Genomic DNA, 17,218 nt, shown 5'->3' with positions numbered 1-17,218 from the left:
CTGGAGAAGAATAACCCCCAACACCAGCTGGAAAGCAGCTCTGAGGAGAAGGACCTGGGGTTCCTGCTGGACAGCAAGCTGTCCATGAGCAAGCAATGTGCCCTGGTGGCCAAGAAGGCCAATGGTGTCCTGGGGTGCATTGGGAAGAACATTGCCAGCAGGCTGAGGGAGGTGATCCTGTGATCCTTCCACTCTGCTCAGCCCTGGTGAGGCACATCTCGAGTGCTCTGTCCAGTTCTGGCTCCTCAGTGCCAGAGACACATGGAGGTCCTGGAGCAAGTTCGGTGGAGGGCGACAAACGTGATTATCTACAGATAACTTTCACCCTCTGTTCCCTGTTGTAGCTCAGCCTATCAGGTGCCCATCAGCACCCTCTCACTTTAAGCCTCCTTGTCTCCTTCCTCATGAGTGAGAGAGGATAACAATCACCTATTCTTCTTAGCTCCCACATTTTTTAAAATTCCAAAACAAGGAGCTGCATTTCCTTCCAGGTCAGACCTTTTGTAGAAAAAAACTGAATGCAAAACATTTCATTATAATGTTTCAATCCCCTCTTTTCTTGGCAAAGATGGCAATATGCAGAGACTACCCACCACAGTGTCCTGCGTCATTTCTTCATCTACTGGTGCCTATCTAGGTAACAGCTTCAATTTAAGGACTTGGGCTCAGTACCCTGGCTCAGAAAATAACTCAGTTGCATTTGATGATTCAATAATTATTGCCTGCCTTTGTGAACACTGTCCAACCAATCTTATTAACATGTATTGGCAAAATACATGTTAATACACACATACAGACTGCTATGTTTTCCCTCCCATTTGTCATGAACCAAGAGTACATAGAGATTCAAGTACAACTTCTCATCTAAATGGCAGCAAGCTATTTTATTTATATATGTAATATACTATTCCACTCTGTCTGTGTCCTTAGACATGACATGGAAGTGCATCATACTTTGTGTTTGCATAGCAAAATGGGGTCCTTATCCATGCCTTAGGCTCTGTGGCACTATTGTGATAATGTGATAATGCAGTAAACACTGCTGTCACTGCCCATGGAAATGCACTCCACATGTTTCATTCTGTTTCAAGCTGTCATTTGCATGTTGGCCCTCAGCTTCTTGCATTCATTAGATATATAGATACTTATACAGAGACAACTGAAGTATGAGTGTTAGTTGTCTGGTGTGGCTTTTTTAAATTACAGAAATGAAATAACAGATATTCTTAATGAAAATTGCTCAAACTTTCACAACATATATTTTTAGTTTAAAAATGGCAAATCCTGCAAAAATAAAATTGTAACATCTTAGAGAAAACAAATTACTAGTATGGAGGAAAATTATTATCAGCCCCTTTTGCAAAAAAGAAGAAAAGGGTAGACTGATAATCTGTGACAATTCTGGCACTGAGGAGCTATGGACTCTGAAAGAACATGATTCTGCTTTCACCAAATTATAAGCCCCTGAGAGGCATATGGTGTGATTTCTGGAAATTCTGAATGCTACCTGTGCTGTGCTCTCCATTTGTATTCCCAAATGGTTGTCATGTAAACAATATCGGAAAATAGAGTGCTTCAGATGATCTGGTGTGCCTGAGGTCTGGCAGTAACACTGCTGTACACAAGGTCATAGCTTGTGAGAATGGCAAAGATACAGGAAAGCTTAATGCTCAACATTCCTCAGGGACACAATATCTATCCCACACAGCACAAAAGCAAATTTTTCTATTAAACCCCACCAGCTCTGGAGCAGTGACAGTGTAGAAACAGCCTGCATGTCTACTTCTCTCCTGAGCACTTCAGGGGGACACAGTGACCTTGCAAACTTGGGGTATTACAGAGACACTGCGATCAATGCAAGCTTCATCCCCTCACTCTGCAAAAGGGGAGAGGCTCAGAAGGCAGACCACAAATAAGAATGGTAACTCATTTTTCTACACTACCCATAGCAAAGCACATTCTCATTCATGAGCTCTGCAGAAGACAAGTTCCAGTGCAGTGCAAAACACTCTATTCCACAGACTAACCTGAGGAACTAAATGTTTCTTTTGAAATACAAATCTCAGACAGTATATTCCCACATGAATGTATCCACATGTATAGAGGGGAGAGCATTCTATCTCAGATTTTTGAATTTTATAGTCATTCTTGCAGAATTGAGAAAGTGATCTAAATTAAATAGCCATTACAGCCTCTCTCTCAACAGCAGATTTTGTCCTTGAAACCTCCTTTAGTCCTTAAAATCTACACCTAGATTTTAGGGGATAAGTAGTTCCACTGAAACCATAAAATTCATGGGAGGTATCCTTTATTTCCCTGAGGGACCAGACCACCTCAGTCAGCCCATTTCCCAGGCACAGCCCTGGCAATGACTCTGGGTAAATGCAGCCCCACTTCAGGCATTCTGCAATCTCATGTTGTCAGCCCATAAAACTGAGCTCAAATACTGCCCAGTCTGGCTAAGCATTCCTATTTCTCATGTCTAGTTTTTCACCAACTACTACTGTTGTGTCTGAAATGCCAAATGCTTCATCAAATCTCCGTACCAAGACCAAGGCAGATGGAAAGCAGCAGGCTTTTTGTACTCCACACACTCTCATACCCTTCCAGGGATAAAAGCAGTCATTCAACATACAACTTTACCATTATATCTTGAAACATTTTACTAATTGCCTCACTGTCAGGGAACTCTTCCAGAATTTGCTTAATCAAATTCTCACACCAGCTAAGCCAGAGGATGTGCCCAGTGCACAAAAGTCAAGTTGTAAACATTTTTCATTTACTTAACAGAAAGCATGTTCCATGCCAAACCTGTAGCTGTAGCCCACATCCTTTTTGTAGCCTTCGACATTTCTGGTCTCCCTATACAATGAATGGAATTTGACTACTAGCATATGCTCTTTTACATTTGGGCCACCAATAAAGTGAAGGATGTCATCAATATTACAGCAGATCTGGCACTGGTTAAAGCAAATCTGTGTAGATGAAGGAGCAATCATTAAGGCTTTAAAGACACACTTTTCTCCAGAGTGTCTAAAATCCTCCCCATATGCCCTCAAGTGCTGGAGTTCATTTTGATCTCTGATGTAGCTGAAAGATGTGTAAAAGCAGGCACAACATTAATCACAGATGAAGTGCTTGAGAGGGCACTGTTTTGTTTTTTCCAGTGAGTGCATAAAATATCTAGCATTCATGAATTGTGTCAGAATGATGTTTACTTTGAGCAGAAATATACAATTATCTTGTTCATAAAGCAGAAACCCTTCTCTCAGCAAGACAACCCAACTCATGGTATTTCTGCAAAGAAATACTGCTACAAGAATCCCACTGAACCTTTGGGAAGACAGTACTTTCCCTTTTATTTCCCTTCTTAAGCATATATTTAGCTGATCTATTTCAGGAATGCATGGGCAAATCTTCACAGTTCAAAATGAGAAAAACAATATCCTGTAGAAGCAGATTCAACTTTAATTACAAAGTAATATCAAATTTGTACAGACACAATAGGGAAACAGAATTTGTTAAACTGGCTTCCCCATGGATTCATAATCTTCCTGTACCATCCAGTCTGCAGGATAAAACACTCAGAATCCTCCTCCAGCAAACGTTTTGGTTACTGCATAAGCAGGAAATCCTCTGGAGAGGGAGAAGGCAGAGGGAGGTTAGAAAATACAATTTCTTCTGCATCTCTCAGAGAAGTGCCAAACATTATGTAGGGCACAAACCAGCTCTGCATGTTCACCACAATCACAGCTCTTCTTGTCTTCTTTGAGTACTGCAAAGTCAGTGAATCGGGAATTTCAGGAAGAATTTACATGTCACTGTGCCTACCTGCTTGTTCTTTAAAAAAACAGAAACTAGGAGAGCGGTTTAAAATCCACTTTGATGCAGTGAACAGAACAAAGAAGTTCTTTTCTAAACAGATTATCTCTGTGACCGAGTGCGAAAACACAGAGTTTTGCTTCAAGGGAAAGAGGTTAATATAAGTTACTATATTAATAATTTATACTGAGACAGGCAGCAGGGGAACCACAGAGCTGTCTCTGAGGCTGGAGAGGAGAAGACATCACCAGCAAAACCAATAACCTGCTTGGGAATGAAGAATAATACATTACTTCTTGGGCCACACCTGTCAACACCTGGTAGAATTTTAATTGTTCTTGGAATACCACCAAAGTACAGCTTGGCTAAGCAGAAGAAGGACATCAAAATAATTTTTAGAAATCGGTGCCCTCAAAATTACCAAAAGGTCCTCCTGCAAAGGGTGGGGAGAAGAAGAAAGAAGGCAAAGGCAACTAAATCCACATCTGCATCTTCCCTGTAGTTTTCCAAGTAATAAAAGATAAAGCTTTTAAAAACAGGCTAATGGAAAGACATCAAATGCAAGTTCTTCCATTATCAGAATGCAGAATATTTATGGAAAATCTAAAAGGAAAAGACAATTTTTCTTAAAGGTTTTGGATTACAATGGTAGTTCTGACCACAAAGAAACAAGAGCATTCACAGAGTAAAAATAGAACAGTGAAAAAGCAGATGTTGGAGCTTTTCAGGACATTCAGTTTGTGTCTATTTTTTCAGAACAGAGGTATCCACTGAACTACTTATGACTCATGAAAGAAAACTATGTACCATTTCCTGGACATGGTGTGTAAATAAATTCTAGAGTGAACGCGTGTACACACACGCAAAAGAAACATTAAAATATGTGAATATTCATATCAAATAATATATTAGCAGTGCTGATTTATTACAGGAAGAATGGGAGGTATAGTTATCAAAAATTACTTATTTCCTTATGCTTTGTGAAAGCACCTGCAGGATCTAGAAATATTTCCACTATTTCTGAACAACCCTGGTATCATTCAGGATTTCACACGACAGTGCAAATAAAAAGAATGGGCAAAAATCAGTACTATAAATACTGTAAGTTTTTAACCGTAAGGTTTTTTAAATCTCAATTTAAAAATGCATAAATACCATTACAGCTTTGGAAAAGATATTTTAAAAATGTGATTGGGGTTGAGAGGGATCAGCAAGCAGACCATGAAAAGTAAGATTTTTTTTTATTTTTAAATCAATTAAAATAAATTAAACTTGTAAGAATAACCTAGTTAATGAGCAAGAAGGTGTAGAAATTGAAGTTTTTAAGGTACAACGTAGTTACTGCAAAACCTGATTAATATAAAAGAATTCCAAAAAATCCCCATAGAGACAGTTAGGATATTATAAAGGCCTTAAAACTGTACAGACTACTATAAGAAAATTAGAAAATTATAGGGTGTGCACAAACACACATTACCCTATGCAAGCAGTATGTTACAAGAGCAATAAAATATAACAAGGGAGTCAAGATAATTCACAGAGCAAATAAATTCCAAAAGATTACTCAAACAAACAAGCCCACCAAACAAATAAAACAAAAAAAAACAAAACCAAAAAAACAAAACAAAACAAAACAAACAACAAAACAAACAAACAAGCAAACAAAAAAACCAAAAAAAAACCACAAAACAAGAGCACCCCCAAAAAAAACCCCAGAAAACAATCTCTGTCCAAAATATTGCAAGGAACTTCTAGCCATCCCTGTCCAAAGACTAACTCCAGATCATTTTCATCATAACAATGATCCAAAAAGGTATTTCGGGGTGAAAAAAGCTAGTGGGACACAAGTAAAAAATTATTTACAGAACCTATAACAATTCTTTAAATAGTCCCTGTGAAATAATTACAGGAATTACCAAACTGGAATTGTTTATCAACCAGTCTAGGTTTCTGTTTCCAAGACAGTACAAAGCCCTCCACTTTCAAACAAAAAGTATAAATCATAACCTGGGAGAGCCACAAAGAGAATCTGTGAAAAGCACTGAAAACAATCTGGTGTACTGAAGAAACAGGTAATGAAAAGGAGGTGTGAATGTCAAGTCAGATCCTGGCCTCAGAAAGAGGGTCTGTGTCTAGGCACAGATTTGATATCTTTACCCATTTCAGAGAAGGCAGTAATCTGGGAGTTGCTGAAAGGCAGGAGTTAGCAACCAAAACCACTGTGGCCACAGAGAAGAACTGTAATTCCTACTTCCCCTTCCTCTCCAGTCCAACCCAGCCTCCTGTAGTTCTTCCTACACTCACAAGATGAATGAGCTCTAACAGAGTCAGGAGAGAGCAAGTTATTTGCACAAACTTAGTTGAAACAGAACTCATCCCTTGACACCGGAAAACAAATGTAAATATAGAACAAGGAGGAGAACATATTAGATTATTAAAAATTACCTCAGTGGTTGTGATTGTAGATTTAAAATCTATGTGTTCTTTCACTGGAAAGAATTTCTACATAACAGAATGAAACAAAAGTACAGGTGCAAATGTTGGTAAGATGTAACCAATACTGCTGTCTTTGCATTTTACCACGTAACAACAGAAATCCCTACACAACTGTAGTCTTGTTCTCTTCCCTATGAGCACAAAGGAGACAGAGGGGTCTCTCTATATATTCAAATAAAGTTGATTTCTGCCTCTGTGGACACTAGCCTTGGGCAGCATGATTTTCCTCATGCCCACATATACCAGCATCCCGCTACCGGAATTTCTCTTCTACAGCATTTTTTTCCACACTTGTGTTAAAATTCAGGCTAGCTGCATGAATTACTTTGTGAGATCTCATCATCACAATATGAATGAAGCATTCCCCCATTATGTTTTCACTGAAATTACACCATAAATTCTTCTGGGCAAGATACAAGCCTCTGATTCTCAAGAAGGTAAGAGGATGAAAATTGCTACCTCTTTGTTGTGTATAATGCACACACAAAAAATAACCAGAACTGTCCTGAAACTGTGTGAATTGGTAATTTTCCATTTTGATGTACCACTCTTCTTGCTTTAATCCCACAAGCCAGCAGCATGGTTTGGTTTGGGGACTGACAACTGCTCAAATCTTCTCTATTCTGGTGGCTGTTAAGTACCAATTGAGAGACCATATGAAAAAACTCCAGAAATCCTGGAAATGTGAGTGGATTCTCCAGTCAAAACAGAAAACCTCTCTGGCTATGCACCTAGCAACTGGCAGGGGCTCCTCAAGCTGCTGGAATGATTTTTTCTGAATGGCTGAATCTGCACACTGAATCACTCACAGCACCGTCTGTGAAAGCCTCTGCTGTTTCCTTCCCTTCCCTTTCCAAGGATGGAGCTAAATAAAACTCACGCAGAGCAGGAGCAAGCTGGGTCAATGTGTGTGGTGCACTCCACTGACTAGCACACTGAATGTTTCAAGACAAATTCTTGAAGTCATTAAAGTTTAGGCTGGCACAGCACAGCTTCAGAGTTTAACTCATACCCCAGCTAACTGTCCCATCTAACACAAGAGTAGCTATCATCCTCTGATTGTGCAGTATTTATCTTTGTTTCTCAATTTTAAATTAATAGGGTGAATGTGAAAGATCTGCTGCCTTTTGTTCTGAAAAGCGAAAATAAATAGGATTAGAAGTATGTTCAGTAGAATTTCTGTGGCATAGATAGCACTCCACTCCACTCTCATCTGCATTTTTGCAAGTACTCTTCAAATAAAGAAACAGCCATGTCTCTTTCATTGCTCCTCTATAGGGCTTGGAGATTGTGTCCATAAAAATGAGAACAGATCACCATTGACTGAAGTTGTGCAGAATACTTTTGTATTAGACTCTGCTGCTAAGAGCACTCAAGTGAAACAGCACACACATACACCCCCCACACTCCCCAGAAAAATCAAGACTGTCATCACAGAACAGATTACAGGTACAAATCCAAGATTACAGCCACATATTCTAAATGCAGATGTTTTGTAAGTACCTGCTAAAACCAGTGTGACTCCTGGTTTAGCAACCAAAAACCATTGAAGATCCTCTTCACAATTCTTCAGATTTTCCACTTAAAATGAAAGTGCCATGAACATAGCTACCATTTCACATGATTTAGTATCAAACTATAAAATACATCTTCAGTCATTAAAAAAAAAAAATCTTTTTTCTTTCTTTTTCTTCCTTTTTAAAAATGGAGATTGCATCTATACTAAGACTACTAAAACACTCCAAGCATTTTGGAGTGTTGAAATCCACCACCCATGCCAGGCAAACTGCTAGGACACAACAGTACTGTTTCTCCAAATTAGCATTCTTGCTGACTAGTTCCCAGGTAATGACTGGTAGATAGGAGAATCCAGGAACCATTCCCAAAAAGCAGTTTACATATAGACACTCTGTTTTGGAGACAAAAGTGTTTGACTAGTCTCTGCATCTGGAAACAAAAGGAATACACACCATTGCAGTCTGAACTTCATGCATCAATATCCTCACAATTTCACCTTATTTATGTTTAATAAATTATTATGACCTGCTGTAAATTCTTCTGGCACTGTCTGGGTTTGGAACATGAGGGTATTGTGTGTTTGTTTTCATGTTGTAATACCATTTCTTATTACTTTTCTGTTACGTGAAAAACTGTGAAAAGTGGGCATACAGATGCATGGCGTGAAAAAGGTTTTACATGGTGTTGTCAGAAGTTCCAAAGTTATCTTTGCAACATTGCCCTTTTACAGCAAGTTTAAATATTATAACATCAAGAAAAAATTGGTAAGATGGAAATCATCTTGGTTTGTGTTCTTTAAAGTACAGTTCTAAACCAAAGGGAGTTGCTATGGGGAAAATATCATTGTGAGATAATGTATTTGAAAAGAGCAAAATTTGTCTTCAATATAAATAATTTACTTCTACCTGGGGTTCAAGTAAACAAGGGAAAAATTATTGTATTTTTAATGAAGGTGTTGACTCATTTAACTTATTTTCCAAAGGGAGCATTTAAAGAGCAATGATTTTGCAGCCACTAAATACTTATGTATCTTACTGCAATTATTTTGAATCACCGGATTTCCAACTATTGCAGGAGTTATTTTCATTTGTGAACACTTCTGCTGAAAAAGAACTTAAGGTATACCGCTCTTTACCTTCTCATTTCTGACTGTGAACAGCCTTGAGATATTTTATATGTTTTCTAACCATATACAGATTGGTATGATACATTTCCTATCAAGTTTCCAGAGGGGAAAATTTTCCTCTAAATATAACAGTACTAGATCATCAGTGTGTATTCTTCAGTAGCTCCCATAAGCAGCAAATATGATGATTCCTGCTCACACTTGGCTTACAACTGTCATAGAACAACACCCGTCTTGAAATTGTAAGCACACTGAAATGGCCAGAGGTGTTTATCAACACATGTCCACCAAAAATATGTTAGACCCTGAAAAGATGAAAAGAAAAGCACTTTTAGGAATTGATTGCCTGCAGCTGGGAAAGTGGAGAAGTGAAAAAAGAAAAGTGTGATGTTGCTTGAAAAGTGTGATATTATTGTTGTTGTTATGATTATCATAATCATTATTATAATAATTATTATTATTTCATGCCAGAAAGAAGATTTAATATTAAATTGCTGAATTATTAAAACTGTGTTTTCACTATCAGACAAGGAATTAAAAACACAGTGCAAAGAAGGAACAAAAATGTGACTTGTAAGGTCTAGAATGGGTCTGTTAGAAAACACGGCTAGGGAGAAAAATGAGCAGTATTTAAGCAATCAAAAATAAAGGAACAGACAAGAAAACTAAGCTAAAGGAAGATATATTCCATATACAGCAGGGAAGATATATTCCATATACAGAGATATATTCCATATACAGCAGGGAAAGGCACGGCCAAAGTCGTATGCTGACAGCTTGACTTTAACAGGACAAGGCGAGAAGGATTATCTAGACGTTATGAACATTGCCAACAGGTTGACATTATCCTCACTAGGGAATGGAGGGGAAGTGCAAAAAGAGAGAGAGAACGACAAGAAGATGGAGAGCCATTTCAGTATGTTTGATTTAGTAAGCCAAAATACTCAGAAGAACAAGAACCTGTGCTACAGAAAACAAGTATTTTATCACAGAGATAATTACTTTCCAGTCTTCCAAACCACCTAGTTGTTTTTGAGGAGGAAGAGAAAAATCAGCTGTCATTTTTCCCATTCTTTAACCTAAGTGTTTAGAACTTGAGTTTTTAATATAATATCTGTTACAGGGGACCGGTGAAAACCATTCTCTCTCTCTCACCTTGCCATAGGAAAGGCATTAATCTCTCCTTTTCTTAAAGCTCAAAGTTCAGGAGCATTGATACACACTGTAAAATAATTTTCAACCTCTACAGGAAATCCAAGCTAGAAAACTACAACCAAAACATAAAAATACATTACTTCCTTACAAATCAAGGCTACTTAATTCTGCCATATTATTTCTTCTTGGCTGCCTCATCTATTCAATCTGTATCAGTGCACTGAAGATGTTTATATAGACTAGGGTGTCTCAAGGTACAAGAAAACCTTGGGGTGAGGTGCAAAAAGCCCTTTCAGAACAAAAAAGTGCATGAAGTTCCTGCAAAGCATTCTGTATCTCACAGGAGCCACTTTTCTACACACAAGATCAAAATTATGATTTGCAGTTCACAGATATAAGCAGTGCTGCATTGTGCTTAAAGATTTTCCAATTGCCTTTTATTCTTACTTCAGCTCTACCTCTGCTGTTCAGCTAGTGTCCAAACATGCCTGACCATAATGAATGTAAAAATTTTTATGCAAAGCTAAAAGGAAAATGAAAGAAGGGTAAAAGTGAAAAGACTGTACTTTATATTAAGTTACTTATCACCTAAATTGTTTCTTTTTACTGAAACACACCTTCATCTTAACCATGGATTGGGTAAGTCTTTAAGTACACATGCTTTTATTTACTAGCAATCAAAATATGAATTGCAATGTCAATCACAACAAAAAGTAAACAGGCAGTTAAAAATTAAAGGCAAGATCATGGTCTTAGGACAGGAAATTTTTAGATTTTGGTCATTAATCAGACAGCATGAGATTGTGGAGGAAAAAAATTATCATTAATAAGCTTTAGCCAACAGTAAAGCTGTTCATCTGCAGTTTAGTATATGTTGGATAAAATCCTGTATAAACCAGCTTTATGAGTATTTTCACTTAAAAAATAGCAAGAGATAACAACAGAGTTTATGAATTGTTAGCAATATGGCGGTATTACACATGGGTATGCACCTTTTCTTTATCAGAGACAAGGAAACTAATGTTAAGCAAGTACCAAGTTTCAGGAACACATATTAAAATCTATCAACAGAATCAATTTCTTATTTTTTAATGAAAACTGCCAACACCCTAGTAATCTCCTAGTACCACACTCTATTCCTGTTTCCTTTTCAGAAAGTCTTGGAAGAAGCTAAGAGCACATCTTTAAGAATTATTAATGTACAAAAACAAAAACAAAAAACAAATTCCAACAAACAAACAGAATATAAATACATTGCAGCAACTTTAATCAAACACATGCAATTACAACAGCAATAGCTTTAACCCACAGGCTTAGCTTCATTAGAGAGTGTTCTCATGTACAACTCTCACCAAGAGTACCCCCTGTAACTGTACAATTAGAGGCTCAAACATGAAGACAGGAATACAAGCCCTAGTGAGCAGTTTCTAAAATGTGTCAACAGAACACAGAGAATAATTCTTCCTAACCTGCATCTCCGGCCTTATCTCATCTTACTATTTTGAACCACTGTAGTATCAATCCAGCAGCTCAAGGCGCTTGTTGGTTACGCTTCTGACATTGCTTACAGGATAAATATAAATTCACTAAATCTCCTGCCTTCTGTCTACATAATCCCTTAACCTCTCCCTTTCCACAGCTATGATTCGCTGCCTTTTTTACATCCCTGGCCTCTCCACTATTTGCATTCTGCCTTCCCTTTTCATGCTGCCTTCCCTTTCCCACTTATATTTTTTTAACTCATTGACATTCAGCATACCTTCACAGTGAGACTTGTGGTCACTGCTCTTTTACTTCACAGCCTGCTTCAGCATGTTGGTTAGGGTTTTACATTTTATTGAGGGATGGGAATTTTAAATAGTGTTATCTGGCTAGCAGATTTCTATTAAAATTAGCTTTTGCCTGTAAGACACAGACCAAGCCGATAATATTAATCAAGTAGACAACTTTTCAGTGATCAATGTGCTACAAAAAGAACTAGATGGAACAGTGTATGTCACATTTAAAAGAAAATTAGAAAAAAAAAAAGAGTCAAGCAAATAAATTATTAGCTGAAGTACAGGCAGCAGTATTCAAACTGCACAGAAACTGCTCCCAAAATTAGATTAGCAAAGCACAAGACCATTCTACACTATTGAACTACCAGCAGCAGAAGGAAGTGAGCTTTCTCAGATTTTATCACCTTCATTTTAAATTCGGCAAAAAAAGTTAAAAGGTCTAAGAACAGACCATGAGTAAATCAAAGCTTTATTCTGCTATATTTTCTCCCTGATTCCTAAATCAGTTTTTAAAAATAACATTTTCTCCTTGTTCAAATCTGGACACACATAGAAATTCAACTTTTTCTTTTAAGCAACAATCAAATTATTATTTAGATACAATTAAAAAAAACCCCAGTATTGTAGCCAAATTATATTTTTGGAAATATCAAAACAGATTTCTGTACAGGAAAGGTCATTCAAAGCAAAACCTGTGACATTTAAAAGGCCCCTTACAACACAATTTTACACATGTGCTGGGGCACAAGAAGACCCAGTCATGCAGTATTTCTACAAATAAACACACAGATAACAAAGTTCATCTTTCAATAATAACCTCCAAATGAGAGGAAAAGCTTCAGTCATGCCAAACTTATCTCCGGTTGTACACAGCTGAACCTGAACATCTCAGAGTAAAGAAAACTTGAATTAAGGAGTGAGCAAGTGGCACAGGTTAAACCAAGACTTGGTCTAGGCTATTGCTTCTAAAAGGGTAAATTGCTGCATTAAGTTATTGCTTGAAGTCAGCAAAACTGGAAGTTTTTACCCATTTTGTCATTGAGTCAGAAGAGAAGTATCTCAATAATACCTCCAGAAAGGAGGTCTTCTTGCTGCTCCAGACTCATTTCCAATAGTTTTGAAGACCTGCTTCCCCCACTGCCCTCTTTCAAACCTGGGTTCTGTGCTTTATCAGGCAGGCTGCACAAGCAGGTCACCTCTTTCTCTTGCAAATGGAAACAGACAGTGGCCACTGGCCCTTCAGGCTGTTTTTCATAACCTCTCCATTTCAGCTGTGCTGCAGCCACTTCACTGTACTGCTGCTATAAGACTGTCTGGCTACAGGTTACAGAGACAAAAAAAATCAAACAAACACAAAAACCTTCACATGGGAAAATAAACATCACCATAAGAATTAGTTAGGTGTTCCTCGGGTCTCAGCTCATTCTTGTGTCTGTCACCACTTCATCTGTTTTGCAGTCACAAAGTCTCTCAGATGAGGAGGACGGCACATTGAGTCTTGACCTTTGAGCTGCAAACCTAGCCTTGAGCAACTTGGTGACCTACATGGCAGCTGCACAACTCGATAACTAGTTGGCTGGAGTCTAAAAATGCATGATTCACTTCTGATTCTCTGATTCTCCCACTGCACCATATGCTGTCACTAGACTATTTGCTAAAAAAATGTAATTTCCAAAAGCAAACTTTATTAGCTTGGTCGCCTGATGAAGCACTACTTTGAAAGAACTTTAATTATAAAAGAAACATGTATTTTCTTTTCATACCTAAACACTGAAATTTACAGAAGAAGGAAAAAAATACACACATGTGCATATGCAGCTTTTAAGTATATCTCGTCCCACTTATTTTTCCTAAAACAAACTCACAGTGTTTTAGATGAGTAACATACAATTCTTGTTGTATATTTTGTAGGGCCAAAGATCTACAGTGCATCTAAAAATTAGCATACACCTCTGCCCAGAAGCAGTACCAGGTTCCTGTGATACTAATCTATGTGTACAAGCCAACTGCTGGAAAGATATACTTGCAAAAGTAGGGTTTGGTAAAACTTGATGTGCTAAACTGTATCAAATCATACCTATACACCTCATCATCTAGACTAGCTACATATCTCCCCTCCCTTTTCCCTGAACAGCAAGAATTTCAGTCGTCACATTCCTTACTGCATCCTGTGTCCCTAGGAGACTCTGATGGCATTTCTCAGTGTTGTAGAATTAGGATTTCTTATCCTCTTAATGACCAAAACACAGCTGTCCAACATGTTCCAGCCAGCACAACCCTGGCATCTCCACTGTTAACCCAGCAGCACATCATCTGGGCTATTTGAACATGCATCAGTGAACATGCATCAATATGCATATATAGATCTAACAGGCAAGTGGGAGTTCCTCTGATTAACAAAAAAAAAAAAAAAAAAAAAAAAAAAAATTAGTATTGCTAAAGCTCCTAGCAAGTTTTGTCCACATTATGAAGTTCAAATACAGGTCTGACAAAGAGATTAAAGACAAAAAGTTGAGTGGTTTGGGATTAGTTAACTCATTCTAGAAGGAATAAAAAGCTATGCACACGCAGAAGGATAAAGAAACAATCTGAGCTAGTCCCACATTTTAAATGCTTTTGTCAGTGTACAGACACAGGAAAACAAGTTCTGAATGAGATTATAACAGAATTCAATCTTCAGAATTATCCTTAGAAATCTAATAGTTAAAATATTTTCAACAGTGATTTTTCTCTTGCCTGCAGAATGAGCCACAACAATGTAATACCATACAACTTGTTCTGAGCTCATTGCTTCACCTTGCATAATACAACACCTAAAGTGTTAAAGTAACTCTTTTTCTACCCTGTAGGCATTGAAGGGAATACTCTCAGCATATATAGTAAATCTATTGAGTACTTCAAGCCCAAAGAACTGTCATAACATCATCTCAGAATCTGACCTTAAATTTATGATTGTTTAAAGAGACTAATTTTTAAAGGTGCCAAATAAGTTATGCAAAGCTTCCATTAACTTCAAGAAAAGACTCTGAAGGCCATGCTGCTTCTTACTCAATAAATCTTATAACCATGCTCTTCATTAATGAGAGCACTAGAATGATACAAGTACAAAATGTTTTTGGTAATTTCCTGTTACTTCCAGGTCACATGCCATTCAAGAGTAACTAGTAGGCAACCACGGACTGGGAGAGGAGGGTGTGTAGAGCAGCCCTGCAAAAGGGATCTGGGGGTGCTGGTGGGCAGCAGCTCAGGGTGAGCCAGCAGTGTGTGCCCGGGCAGCCAGGAGGGCAAACCCCATCCTGGGGTGCAGCAGACACAGCATCACCAGCTGGGATTGGGATCATCCCGCTGGATCCAGCCCTGGTGCGCCTCACCCCGAGTCCTGTGTGCAGTGCTGGGCCCCACACTCTGAGAAGGGTGGGAAGAAGGTCCTGGAATGGTCCAGAGGAGGACAACAGAGCTGGTGGCAGGGCTGGAAGGCACATCCTGTGAGGAGGGGCTGAGGGCTCTGGGTCTGACTGGGTTGGAGAGAAGGAGCTCAGGGGTGACCTCATTGCTCTGAGGAGACCTGGAGAGGGAATGCTGCTGTGTTCCTGGCATCTAGCAACATGGAATAGGAATGGCTCAAAGCTGCATCAGGGGAGGTTCAGACTGGATCTCAGGAAACATTTCTTTACCAAGAGGATGGTCAAACACTAGAGCAGGCTTCCTGGAACTGATGCCTCAAACCTGCCAGTGCCTTAAAAAGAGACACTTGGGCAATGCCCTCAGTAACAGGCTTTATGTTCTGTTATTCTGTGAACACTGTGGAAATTTCAGAGGGTAACTTGATTTTCATGCTTGCCGTTAAATCTGTAAGAATCTCTAAGTCTTCCAGAGTATAACCAGAGTTACAGTTCCTGTCAGAACACCTGAAATACCCCTGCTTTCACGCATTACAAACATTGCTGGTACACTACAAAGGCACAGACTCCTCATCTATCCTTATTACTTGAAGGAATAAAAAGAGGGACTAAGTAATTAGGAAGAAGCGCTACGGCGAAGTTGGTTTTTGTTGGGTTTTTTTTCTCCCAACCACACAGCAACTACTATCACTGAAAAGCCTGCTCCAAGTTATCTTTTGTCTTAGATGAAGAGGAAGAGGGGGCAGAGCTTCATTTTGAACTCTGCCCGCTATCTCGGTGACGGCGGTTCCCGACACCGCACGCCGCCGGCCTTGCTTCCAAGGCAGGGCTTTCCCGGTGTCGGAGAGCGAGTCCTCCCGCACATCGGCTCCGCAGCCCTGCCCTGCCGTCCGGGCGCCCCGTTACCGCCCCGCGGGATGGGGAAGTGGCCGCCGGGATTTCCCTCCTCGCCCGGGCCACCGCAGCCCAGAGCGCTGCTCTCGCCCGCGGGGACGCTGTGCCGGGAGTGCCGGAGCCCGAAGGATCCCGGGGCTCCGGCAGCGGCCGGGCGGGCTCCGCGCCGTGCAGTGCATCGCCGTGGCGCAGCACCGGGAGCTTCCACCGGGAGCCGGCGGTGCAGCCGCGGCTGCCGCCCCGCAGGTGCACGGAGCCCCCGCCGAGAACGGGGCGTGCGGGGAGCGGAGCTCCCGCCGCGGCCGCGCCGAGCCGAGCCGAGCCGAGCCCAGCCCAGCCCAGCCCAGCCCAGCCGACACGAGCCGAGTCCAGCCGAGCCGAGCCCAGCCGAGCCGCCGCCCGGGCCCAGAGACCCGCGAGCCGCCGCCCCCCGAGCCGCCCCGCCGCCGCCGCCCCTTTCCGCGCCGGCACCTGGATGTGGCAGGAGATCTCGGAGTCGTCCAGCAGCCGCACGGTGCATTTCATCTCCGCGCTCAGCGACCTGATGCTGGAGCTCCGGAACCGGATCATCCCGGCAGCCCGCCCGCCGCTGCCGCCCCGCAGGCAGCCGCAGGGGGCCAGCCTGCAGAGGCGCCCGGCCGACCACGGCACGGCACGGCGCGGCACGGCACGGCGCTGCACGGCGCCACACGGCGCGGAGAGGCGCGGCGGCAGCGCCACCCCTCAGCCCCGCGGCGCTCCGCCGCCGCCCGCCATCCCCCCGCCCGCCGCGGCTCGGGCCGCCGCTGCGTCAGGATGCGCTCCGCTGGCCGGCCTCAGCATCCTCCTGCGCCCGCCCCCGGCACGGCATGGCACGGCACGGCACAGCCCGCGGGGGCACCTCTCCGCCCTCACCTGCTCCTCCCGCTTCTCCGCCCCACCGGTCCCGGCCGGGCTCCCTGCGCGGCTCCGTTTCTGTCGGGCTGGGAGCGCCCAGGGGGAAATGGACAGCGCGATCGTTTGTCTTCGCCGCCACGGGCGTGCCTCGC

At 41.1% G+C, this 17,218-nt stretch overlaps 1 protein-coding gene across 1 annotated transcript in view; it reads right to left on the bottom strand.

Annotated features, from left to right (window-relative positions):
* Nucleotides 1–16,801, bottom strand: part of FRMD3 (FERM domain containing 3) — a 130,422-nt gene extending 113,621 nt beyond the window's left edge. Inside the window, exon 1 of the mRNA XM_066569459.1 lies at nt 16,662–16,801. Within this exon, the coding sequence (XP_066425556.1) occupies nt 16,662–16,760 (99 nt within the window). The 5' untranslated portion in view covers nt 16,761–16,801. The remainder of the gene's footprint in view (nt 1–16,661) is intronic.
* Between the last annotated feature and the right edge of the window lie 417 nt (nt 16,802–17,218).

This window comes from Molothrus aeneus, chromosome Z, assembly GCF_037042795.1.
Source record: "Molothrus aeneus isolate 106 chromosome Z, BPBGC_Maene_1.0, whole genome shotgun sequence".
Taxonomy (NCBI): Eukaryota; Metazoa; Chordata; class Aves; order Passeriformes; family Icteridae; genus Molothrus; species Molothrus aeneus.
This window is presented reverse-complemented; position numbering and strand designations above follow the sequence as displayed.